At 57.2% G+C, this 12011-nt stretch overlaps 1 protein-coding gene across 1 annotated transcript in view; it reads left to right on the forward strand.

Moving 5' to 3' along the window:
* Positions 1–8591: 8591 nt before the first annotated feature.
* The window catches only part of OTUD5 (OTU deubiquitinase 5), an 84651-nt gene continuing 81231 nt past the window's right edge, over positions 8592–12011 (forward strand). Inside the window, exons 1-3 of the mRNA XM_068134493.2 lie at positions 8592–9143; positions 10621–10714; positions 10833–10897. Coding sequence (XP_067990594.2) covers positions 8751–9143; positions 10621–10714; positions 10833–10897 — 552 coding nt within the window. The 5' untranslated portion in view covers positions 8592–8750. The remainder of the gene's footprint in view (positions 9144–10620; positions 10715–10832; positions 10898–12011) is intronic.

Raw genomic sequence — 12011 nt, forward strand, 5'->3', positions numbered from 1 at the left:
AACGCTGCTGGCTCACCCGGTGCTCAACGCGCCCATCGCCCTCACTACGGACACCTCCAACTACGCGGTGGGCGCCGTCCATGAACAATGGGTGGACGGGGTTTGGCAGCCACTCACTTTTTTCAGCCGGCAGCTCCGGCCGAACGAGTTAAAATACAGCACGTTCGACCGCGAGCTGCTCAGTCTATTCCTGGCCGTTCGCCATTTCCGACACCTCCTGGAGGGCCACCCGTTCAAGGCGTTCGTCGACCACAAGCCGTTGGTCTACGCAATGGCCAAAGTCACGGAGCCGTGGTCGGCCAGCCAGCAGCGCCACCTCTCCGCCGTGTCGGAATTCACCACGGACATCCGGCACGTCGCCGGCAAAGACAACGCCGTGGCCGACTGTCTTTCTCGGGCCAGCGCGAACGCGGTCCACCTCGGCGTGGACTTCGCGCTAATGGCGGCCGACCAGACCACCGACACCTCAGTGCAGGCCCTCTGGGCGGCGGACACGGGCCTCCGCCTGGCCGACATCCCCTTCGCGGGCACCGTCCTGCTCTGCGACGTCTCACAGGGCCAGCCTCGCCCCATCGTGCCCGTTTCCTGGCACCGCCGCATCTTCGCCTCCATCCACGGCCTTTCTCACCCGGGCCGGAAAGCTTCTCAGAAGCTGGTGTCGGCGCGTTTCGTCTGGCACGGCCTTCGACGGAACGTCCGCGACTGGGCCAACGCCTGCACGGCCTGCCAGCGGGCCAAGGTCCACCGCCACACCCAGGCCCCGCTAGCACCTTTCACCGTGCCTGCACGGCGTTTCGACCACGTCCACGTGGACCTGGTGGGTCCCCTTCCCCCATCACGGGGGTTCACCCACCTGCTCACCATGGTGGACAGGACCATCAGGTGGCCGGAGGCCGTGCCCCTCACCTCCACCACCACCGCCGACGTGGCGCAGGCGTTCATCGCCACCTGGGTCGCGCGCTTCGGCGCACCGGCGGACATCTCGTCCGACCGCGGCCCACAGTTCACGTCCGAACTTTGGGGCGCGGTCGCCCACTCGTTGGGGGTCACGCTGCACTGCACCACGGCCTACCACCCCCAAGCCAACGGGTTGTGCGAGCGGTTTCACCGTTCCATGAAGGCCGCACTCATGGCCGGCCTTCAGGACGACGGTTGGACCGACCGGCTGCCGTGGGTCCTTTTGGGCCACCGCACGGCCCCCAAGGAGGACCTCCGGGCATCCGCCGCCGAGCTCGTCTACGGCCAGCCGCTCCACGTCCTGGGCGAGTTCGTGCCCGACGCTACCAGTCCCTGGTCCGCCGCACACCAGCGCTCGGACCTCCAGGAGGCCGCCCGACGATTTGCCCTCGTGCCAACGTCCCGCCACGGTGGCCCCCAGTCCTACGTCCCCCTGGCGCTTTGCACAGCGGAGTACGTCTTTGTGCGTCATGACGCGCACCGTGGGCCACTCCGGCCGCCGTACGATGGGCCCTTCCGGGTCCTGCGACGAGGCGACAAGTCCTTCGTCGTCGACGTCGGCGGCCGGTCGGACCGGATCTCTGTGGACCGCCTCAAACCGGCGCACGTGGACGTCGACCGACCACCACGGTTGGCCCTTCCTCAGCGGCGAGGCCGCCCCCCGTCTACAGTTCCCCCCGCTCGACCACCCACCACCGGATCGGACCCCCCCCCCCCACGACCCTCCAGGGGTCGCTTCGGCCGGGTCATCCGGACCCCCCTTAAATTGACCCTGCCGGTGCAGGTCGATTCTGGAGGGGCGTGTGTAGCGGTTCCCGCTGAATGTACACAATCGCCTTGCACCTGCCAGGACGCGGCCAGGGCGCGATCGCCATGCCGGGCTCGTCCGGACGGGCCCAGACGCGCCTCTCCTGGGCATGCCCGGACTCGCTGTTCCCGGGCACGCCCGAACCTCCCGGGCACGCCCGGTCTCGTCTTTCCAGGGCTCGCCCAGAGCGCCCGGGCACGCCCAGCCTCGACTTGCCAGGCCGCGTCCAGGACGCCCGGGCATGTCCAGACTCGCCTTTCCAGGGCTCGCCCAGAGCGTCCGGGCATGCCCGCTCTCGCCTTTCCAGGGCTCGCCCAGAGCGCTCGGGCACGCCCAGCCTCGACTTGCCAGGCCGCGTCCAGGACGCCCGGGCATGTCCAGACTCGCCTTTCCAGTACTCGCCCTTGACACCCGGGCATGCCCGGTCTCGGTTTTCCCGGGCAAACGCCCCGGCATAAATGTGTATATATATTGCTGCCCGATAAACGGGCTTTTGAGAATACCTGAGCTGTTTTGTTTCAATAAAGCAACTTGGACGAATTCCGTCTTTGGTCGCGTCAATTCTTTCGACTCGCGTTAGAGCGCAGCTCCTTCAAGAGTACGTTACATCTACATCGATTGGAAGCAACCTTCATCCATTCCACTGGCCCTATATTGTGTCGTCAAAAGGAATTTGTACATTCTATCATTCTCTTTCAACATGGAAAGATTAAAGGTGTTGCCCCGACCCCTGTCCATGGTGTGTCTGCAAATGGTGAATCCTTGGCTTTGGGGTAACCCCATTCCCCCTTCCTCCAAAGTATTTGTGCTGGTGAGTCATCCCTCTCAATCCCGCTTCAGCCAATCAGATTCAGAGATAGTGGTGACTGAGTCAACCAATGGGTGTTCAGATTACCAATTGCATCATGACTGATGAACCAATCGGTGTTGCTGTTACATAGACATGCTTATATATATATATATGCACGATCTTTCACCTATTTCATTTCTCTTGCTGTGATTTACCTTAAGTAGTATGGCAAGAAAAGCTTCGGATAATCTTATCATATCGTGTTTGTTTTCTTGTATTTTAAACTTTACTATTACAATTATTAGTTCATATCCTGTAATATTTTTACTGGTCAACTTTGGAAAGATTGTAGTCAGTCGTGATGTTGGAATGCCCAATTGGTTATTAATAGCTATAATGAAGGAGCTGGGGCTCCCACGTCGATCGGAAGAATGGACGCGACAAAAAGCTAGAATTCATCCGAGTTGCTTTAATGAAATCAAACACTCAGGCACTCTGAAAAACCCGTTTATCTGTCAGCAATATATATCTATTCTCCCAGGGGGTTTGCCCAGGCCCGGCGCCAGGGGGCGTGGCCCAGCGTCCTGGCTGCGGCCTGGCAAGTTGAGGGCGAGCCTGCCCGGGCATGCCCGGGCATGCCCGGGCGTCCCGACCGAGGCCTGGCAAGTTGAGCGCGGGCCTGCCCGGGCGTCCTGGACGAGCCCGGCATGGTGATCGCTCCGCGTCCTTGATAGGTGCAAGGCGATTGTGAAAACCCAGCGGCAGCCGCTACACACGTCCCCCCAGAATCGACTTGCACCGGCAGGGTCAATTTGAGGGGGGTCCTGATGACCCGGCCGAAGCGACCCCTGGCGGGTCGTGGGAGGGGGTCCGGTGAGGTGGTGGGCGGTCGAGTGGGGGGCACCGTGGACGGGGGGCGGCCTCGCCGTGGCGGAAGGGCCACCCGTGGTGGGTGGTCGACGTCCACGTGCGCCGGCTTGAGGCGGTCCACTGCAATCCGGTCCGACCTGCCGCCGATGTCGATGACGAACGACTTGTCGTCCCGTCGCAGCACCCGGAAGGGCCCGTCGTACGGCGGCTGGAGTGGCCACCGATGTGCGTCGTGACGCACAAAAATATACTCCGCTGTGCGGAGTGCTGGGGGGACGTAGGACTGGGGGTCACCGTGGTGGGATGTTGGCACGGGGGCAAACCGTCGGGCGGCCTCCTGGAGGTCCGAGCGCTGGTGAGCTGCGGACCAGGGACTGGTAGCGTCGGGCACGAATTCGCCCGGGACGCGTAGCACCTGGCCATAGACAAGCTCGGCGGTGGATGCCTGGAGGTCCTCCTTGGGGGCCGTGCGAAGGCCCAAAAGGACCCACGGCAGCCGGTCGGCCCAACCGCCGTCTTGAAGGCCGGCCATGAGCGCGGCCTTCATGGAGCGGTGGAATCGCTCGCACAACCCGTTTGCTTGGGGGTGGTAGGCCGTAGTACGGTGGAGCTTGACCCCCAGGTTGCGGGCGACCGCGCCCCACAGCTCGGAGGTGAACTGTGGTCCGCGGTCTGACGAGATGTCCACCGGTGCGCCGAAGCGGGCGACCCAGGTGGCGATGAAAGCCTGCGCCACGTCAGCGGTGGTGGTGGAGACGAGGGGAACGGCCTCCGGCCACCTGGTGGTCCTGTCCACCATGGTGAGCAGGTGTGTGAACCCCCGTGACGGGGGGAGGGGGCCCACCAGATCCACGTTGACGTGGTCGAAACGTCGTTCGGGCACGGTGAAAGGTGCCAGCGGGGCCTGGGTGTGTCGGTGGACCTTGGCCCGTTGGCAGGCCGTGCAGGTGCCGGTCCAATCGCGGACGTCCCGACGAAGGCCGTGCCAGACGAAACGCGCCGACACCAGCTTCTGGGAAGCTTTCCGGCCCGGGTGGGAAAGGCCGTGGAGGGAGGCGAAGATGCGGCGTTGCCAGGTGACGGGCACGATGGGGCGAGGCTGGCCTTGGGAGACGTCGCAGAGCAGGACAGTGTCCGCGCAGGGGATGTCGGCCAGGCGGAGGCCCGTGTCCGCCGCCCGGAGGGCTTGCACCGTGGTGTCGGTGGTTTGGTCCGCCGCCATAAGCGCAAAATCCACGCCCAGGTGGACCGCGTTCGCGCTGGCCCGGGAAAGACAGTCGGCCACGGCGTTGTTTTTGCCGGCGACGTGCCGGATGTCCGTGGTAAACTCCGACACGGCGGAGAGGTGGCGCTGTTGGCGGGCCGACCATGGCTCCGTGACCTTGGCCATGGCGTAAACCAACGGCTTGTGGTCGACGAACGCCGTGAAAGGTCGGCCCTCCAGGAGGTGGCGGAAATGGCGGACGGCCAGGTGTAGACCGAGGAGCTCCCGGTCAAACGTGCTGTATTTGAGCTCGTTCGGCCGGAGCTGCCGGCTGAAAAAAGCGAGTGGCTGCCAAACCCCGTTCACCCATTGCTCATGTACGGCGCCCACCGCGTAGTCGGAGGCATCCGTGGTGAGGGCGATGGGAGCGTTGAGCACCGGGTGAGCGAGCAGTGTTGCGTCGGCGAGGGCCCGCTTTGAGCGTTGGAAGGCCGCATCCATTGCTGCGGACCAGGCGATGTCGTGCTTGGCTGGCTTGCCCCGGAGGGCTTCGTAGAGGGGCCGCATGAGTTGAGCCGTGCGGGGCACGAAGCGGTGATAAAAATTCACCATTCCCAGGAATTCCTGCAAGGCCTTTATGGTGCGGGGACGCGGGAACGTGGTGATGGCCTCGACCTTGGTTGGCAGCGGCACGGCCCCGTTCTTGGTGATGTGGTGGCCCAAAAAATCAACGGCCGTCGTGCCGAAGTGGCATTTGGCCGGGTTGACGATGAGGCCGTGCTCGCTGAGGCGCCCGAACAGTGTTCGGAGGTGGAGGAGGTGCTCGGCCCGGGACGTGCTGGCGACGAGGATGTCGTCCAGGTAAACGAAAAGGAACGGCAGGTCACGCAGCACGCCGTCCATCAAGCGCTGGAACGCCTGAGCCGCGTTCTTGAGACCAAACGGCATCCGCAAGAATTCGAATAAGCCGAACGGCGTGATGACTGCCGTTTTAGGGACGTCGGCCGCCCTGACAGGTACCTGGTGATATCCCCGTATGAGATCAATTTTCGAAAAAATGACCCGTCCCGCCAGACGGGCGGAGAAGTCTTGGATATGCGGGATCGGGTACCTGTCGGGGGTGGTAGCATCATTGAGACGGCGGTAGTCGCCACACGGGCGCCATCCACCCCCCGGCTTTGGCACGATGTGCAGTGGCGAGGCCCACGCGCTATCGGAGCGCCGCACGATGCCGAGGTGCTCCAATGCATCGAATTCGGCCTTCGCTACGGCGAGCTTGGCTGGGTCGAGGCGGCGGGCCCTGGCGTAGACCGGCGGGCCCGTGGTTGGTATGTGGTGCTCGATCCCATGCCGTACTGCGACGGCCGAAAACGTCGGCCGCGTGAGGGCCGGGAACTCCGTGAGCAGGCGAGCAAACTCGTTCGCCGCCGGGACGGTGCATGCCAGCTCGGTCGGCGCGGAGCTGCTCAATGTGCATACCAGGGAGTTGAAGGTTTCAGCGTTGATTAAACGACGCCGTTGGACGTCCACCAGCAGTCCGTGTGCGCAGAGGAAGTCGGCGGCTAGCAGAGCCATGGGCACGTTGGCGGTTACAAACGTCCAAGCAAAGCGTTGGCCGCCGAAGCAGAGGGTGACGTTGCGCGGGCCGAAGGTGCGGATAGTCGATCCGTTGGCCGCAACCAAGGAGGGGCCGCAAACCACGGATTGCCTGTCCTGGTCAGAGGCGGGTATGACGCTCAGTTGGGCGCCGGTGTCGCACAGGAAGCGCCGTCCGGACGCTTTATCCATGATGAACAGTAAGTTGCCCGTGTGGCCGGCGCTCATGGCTGGTAATGAACGCTGGCCCGGCCGTTTCCCGGCCTGCCGAAGGTGCACGGGGGTCGGCATGTTCGGGCCTTCTGTCCGAACCTGGCATGATAGTAACACCACGCTTGGTCAGGTGGAGGCCTCGGTCGTCGTGCTGGAGGTGGTCGGCTCGGTAGAGCGGCCGCCAATTGCGTCGGCAGTTCGGCCGTCGACCGTGCCGGGTGCTCGGGCGCCATGGGTGTTGCGTCGGACGGCGGTGGGTCCCATGTCGCCGCTGCGATGCGCTGTCCTACGGCGGAGATCTTGTCGGCTTCTCTGGCAAGGGCCCGGGGATCTGTGATCGTCGTGCTTGCCAGGGCGAGGCGTACCGGGTTAGGCAGCTGACGGAAGAACAGCTCCCGGAACAGGAATGCCGGAGAGTGCTCGCCGAGCAGTGAAAGCATGTAGTCCATTCGCTCGGAAGGGCGCGTGTCGCCGAGCTCAGGCAGTTCGAGCAGGCGCTGTGCGCGTTCCGCCGATGGGAGGGCGAAAGCATCGAGGAGCAGCTTCTTAATCGCGCCGTATTTGTCAGCGGCTGGCGGGCTTTCGAGGAGGCTCAGGGCGCGGGCCGCGGTAGCCGACCCGAGCGCAGCTACCACATGGTGGAAGCGGGTGTCGTCGGCCGTGATGCCTCGCAGGGCGAACAGGGACTCCGCCTGTGCGAACCAAACCGCCGCGTGAGCCTCCCAGAAGGTAGGCAGTTTAAGGGCGACTGCCGTGTCCATGTCGATAGGTCACCAATGAAGGAGCTGGGGCTCCCACGTCGATCGGAAGAATGGACGCGACAAAAAGCTAGAATTCATCCGAGTTGCTTTAATGAAATCAAACACTCAGGCACTCTGAAAAACCCGTTTATCTGTCAGCAATATATATCTATTCTCCCAGTGGGTTTGCCCAGGCCCGGCGCCAGGGGGCGTGGCCCAGCGTCCTGGCTGCGGCCTGGCAAGTTGAGGGCGAGCCTGCCCGGGCATGCCCGGGCATGCCCGGGCGTCCCGACCGAGGCCTGGCAAGTTGAGCGCGGGCCTGCCCGGGCGTCCTGGACGAGCCCGGCATGGTGATCGCTCCGCGTCCTTGATAGGTGCAAGGCGATTGTGAAAACCCAGCGGCAGCCGCTACAATAACGTCTTTAATGGTTAACAATAATATTTTTATTGGTTAACAAAGGAATTAATAACAGAGGATTGTTGATCGGAATTGTTCAATAATTGCTTGTTGATTGCATTAGTAATATCAACTTTAGTAAATGTACCAATAATGGTAACAGTCTATCATTGAATACGGTACATTATAGTATTGCCCAGACCATACCAGTGCTCTGCCATATGAGCTATCCCAGATAGTTCCTACCTGTCCAATTTCCTATGGGATTTGGCCTATTGTTTTTCTATGGGATTTTCGACCTGAAGTTTGTAACCTAAATTTTCAATGATTGCATCCTGACAGAGTTTTCATTGTATCTTTTAAGGTTTTTCCTCCATCTCCATCTGCAATGCTCAAATAAACTGATGAAGCAAGACAAGTCGTTCCTTTCTCGCTTTCGAAACTAGCTCGACATCACATCATGGGTTCCACACTTCCACTACTCCCTCTCGGCTACCTGAGTTGCCACAAACCGGTCCATTTCGCATGGGTGTTTTTTTTTAAAGAAACGCCGTCTCCTTTACTGGGCATGGCCTTTGGCTCCCGAAGGGAGCTTAACCGCCTTTGTCGGGTGTTGCTTTTAGTCTTGGCAGGTTGTTGAAAATTCCTGACCCGTACAACACCATTGCGGAGGTTTATATGTGGATTATTTAGCAATTGAGCCCAGAATAGACATCTGAAAGGCGAGTACGCCATCTCTTACAAGCAGATGTTTGAATGAACATTGTTGAAAAAAAAAATGAAAGGCCATTAAGTTTGTTCGCTGCAGCCAACATGGTGGTGTAGTTAGCCATAGTGATCCTACGTACGGATTCCCACAGCGGATTAATATATATGCTTTTTTTTTAGTCTTCTCTTCTCTTGAGCATGTTGGGTACAATAGAGATGGTGTTGTAAAAAATATACATGTGGATTATAAGTATTTTCAATATATCTTCGAAAATCGTTAAATTCTTCCACATGAAGATAGTAAATAAAATCTAAAGAACGTCATGACGCAAATCGTTATTGCGCATGCGTGGGGGCCATGTCGCAGGGCGTCTGAAGTGATTTAAGGCCTTGTTCTGTTGCTTAGGTCTTAGCGACAGCCATAATAACAAGGACACCACAACAACCACCATAAAAGGAACAATAACATGACGATTCTACCAAAGAAGAAGGTCGAGCAAAAGGAGGAAGGTGAACGAGAATCCTCGGATCACCAACACTCCCATGGCGGCGTCTCTCACGGACATCGGTTGTCCGGCGGTGCAGAGGCCCGGGGAGCTAGGCCGCGTGGTCCGGTCGCCCCAACGGGCGAAACCGAACCGTCGGATTGCGGCCCAAGCCTCAGCAAGCGACGGCACCGGGCCTCACCCCACCGCTCCTGCAGGAAAAGCCACCGGGCGAGTCACGGAGCCGGCGCGACCGCGGCCGCAGCCTCTCCTCGGTCGGACGAGGCCGAAGGTTATAACAGTGATGACGAACATGGCAGAGACGAACATGACAGGGCAGAGCCACCGTTACCCGAACCGGGGTTCTGCGAGCAGGCAAGTGTGCGATGGGTTGGGTATAAAACAGTACTCGGACCCCGCTAACACTGGTTATGCTCCAACCAAGAAGCACTCACAATGGAGGGTTCGGCTGCTAAGAGAGTTGCTCAAGTTAAAGCACAAGTACTCCATAAGGTCGAGCCCTTTGGGTGCATGTCCCGACGGTCACACCCCGGGACTCCGACACGAATCCGACTCTGTTTATTATTTATTATCCGAGTCATGGCGGCGGTGAGCATGACGCCGTACATCGGTCGGCCGTGTACTTCTGTGCTGCGTTTGATTCTATTTTCCATCGATCTTTACCTCTAGACTATCTTTACGTCCGTCGTGTGTAAAAGGTTATCGTGTTCGGAGTTTCCAGGGTTCAGATGCTTGAAGGTTGTTTATCTTGGTTGTTGCCTCGTTTGGGCCACCTGGCGGCAGAGCTCGGATCATGGCGAAGATTGTGCTCACATGGCTCTGCATGTTGACACCTCTGTACTCACAAATGGCGACGTGAATCGACGACTTTCATCGAGACCAGGTGTTGTCGATACGTGTTGGACTGCAATTCACTCGCGACTGGTTGCATCATCGTCGAGGGCTTGCCGGGCTGCTGATGTAATGCCTCCCCACGCATCCTGGCAGCAATTCGGAGTCTGTTCAGGGTGCCGGTGATAACTCTCTGCCTCTGTGTGAAGGGCACCGTGGGATCATTGACGTCCACCGACTGATGCTGGCAGACGGGACCTCTGCCTTAACGTCTATCCAAGGGACGTTGGTGCATATTTACCTCCACCACCCAAGGTGGATGGAGGTTATGTTTTCACCCCTGTTTGTTTGTGAACAGGATTTCTCAAAAAGTTATGGACGGGTTCGGTCGAAATTTGGTGGACAGGTAGCGTATGTGACGAGGATGAAATGATTCGATTTTGGTGAAGATCCGGATTCGGATCTGAGAATTTTTGAAGTGATTCTTCATCATTGAGTGATCGGGCCAAACTATATATAGCATGATATTTCAAAAAGCTATGGATGACTTGTGACAAAACTAGGTGGATAACTTGGTGAGGCGACAAGAACAAGCCGATTCGATTTTGCTTCAGGTCCGAATCCAGATCCGACCTATCGGTGGGATACAAAACGTGAACTGTTCCGCCTGGCGGAGGTGTGCGCTCTACCGAGTGCCTTTCTCCTCCTACATAGGATACACCAGGAGGACTGTGTAGCTATGTCAAGATTGCAACTCGGGCTAGACAGCTCAGAAGTGAGATCAGACACCTCAAAACACTCCTGGCAACCCATTATGACCTGTGACCTGCAACGACACTTCCATGAAGGGGTGCAGCTGCGTTAATAAAATACATACTTTTTAAGTGCATTAAAGGAGTAATGAGCATACATTATTAACCATGCCAGAAGTCAACTTTAATTGCCCCTCCTCCGCCCCCTTTATTATGCTTTGATTATTTTTTTTGTTTCATATTCCCAGGGGGAGAGACGATTTGAAAAAGTAATGAAAGAAAAGAACGGGTTTATCATCAAACGGATGTCTGAAGATGGAGCATGCCTCTTCCGTGCTGCTGGTATGAAACGGCTGAAGTTTGGTTTTTGAGGATTGTAATCGTATATGGAGTGGGTCTGGTGAGACGTTGATGAATCGTGACTTGACGTCATTGTTTTTATTACCCCTCTTTGTGGCAGCTGACCAAGTATATGGAGATCAGGATATGCATGATGTTGTCAGAAAACACTGTATGGATTACCTGGTGAGCTCTTTGATCAATGTTACGGTGGCTTTTCATTTGGAAACGAACATTTGTGTTGCAAGAAAGCTTTGGTTGTTCACAGATGCACGTGCCTTTGCTTTCGGTTGCTGTTATTGTTACCGTTGTTTCCTGTAAACCCGAACTAGCGCTCTCTACTTTCTACTTGAAGGTGAAATAGGAATAGAGAGAGCATATGCAGTAGATCCTGATTTGGAAACTGCCTCTACTGTCAAGCTCTGGACAATCGCTCAAAACGAGCGATCACCAATGAGAGAAACATTCTCAAGACCAGGCAGGGAGGGAAGGCAACAAAACTGGTATCATTCGTCACTACCTTTAAGGCTTATAACAAAAACAACAAATTAACCTGCCAGGAAATTTGGCAAGCAGTTTTCTGAAACTCTTGCTGTGAAAGTGACCACATTTTTATGGTAGCTGGTTGTTGGATAGTTTTTTTTCTTTTTTTTAAAAAACAAAGTCGATGCTCGTGTGAAGAGCTAACACATAAAAGAAACAGAAACAGAAACAGACATAAAACATAATGGAGGGAGAGAGAGAGAGAGGGAAGCACAACAACAGTAGAGAACAGGGACATCAGTAGATCTGTGGAAGGGAGAGCGCTTGGGCTTTGTTGCTGCACATACACTAGGGGGGGGGGGGGGCAGGATAAGGGGAGGAGGGGTGTGAGAGGTATTAAACAAATGGACACTGCTAGGACTTCCAGGAAAGAAGAAGAAGTCGGTATTTCAAAAAGGCGGGGGGGGGGGGGGGGGTGATTTAGCAGGTGATTGCTCCTTCTCATTTTATCAAAGGAACATGCATGCATGCATTAAATAGGTGGTCAGACATGAGAGGTGGTAGATGCACGTGTCACGAAGACAGACACTTGGTCACCCGGACACACTGCACAACAATGGCCTCTCCCATTCTGGCGAGGAGGTGGATTAGAAAGTTCTGAACCATGTGATCTTTGTGTTTGTGTGTATGTTTTACCTGGCTTGTAACCGCATTAAACGGAGCAGTAGGTAAAGCTTTTGCAGGAGGTAATAAAGTATACTTTCCAGTCTATCAAAAAGAGCAAACTGATCTCTAAAGGAAAATCAATATACATATA

This window comes from Myxine glutinosa, chromosome 1 (assembly GCF_964187855.1).
Source record: "Myxine glutinosa chromosome 1, kmMyxGlut1.1, whole genome shotgun sequence".
Taxonomy (NCBI): domain Eukaryota; kingdom Metazoa; phylum Chordata; class Myxini; order Myxiniformes; family Myxinidae; genus Myxine; species Myxine glutinosa.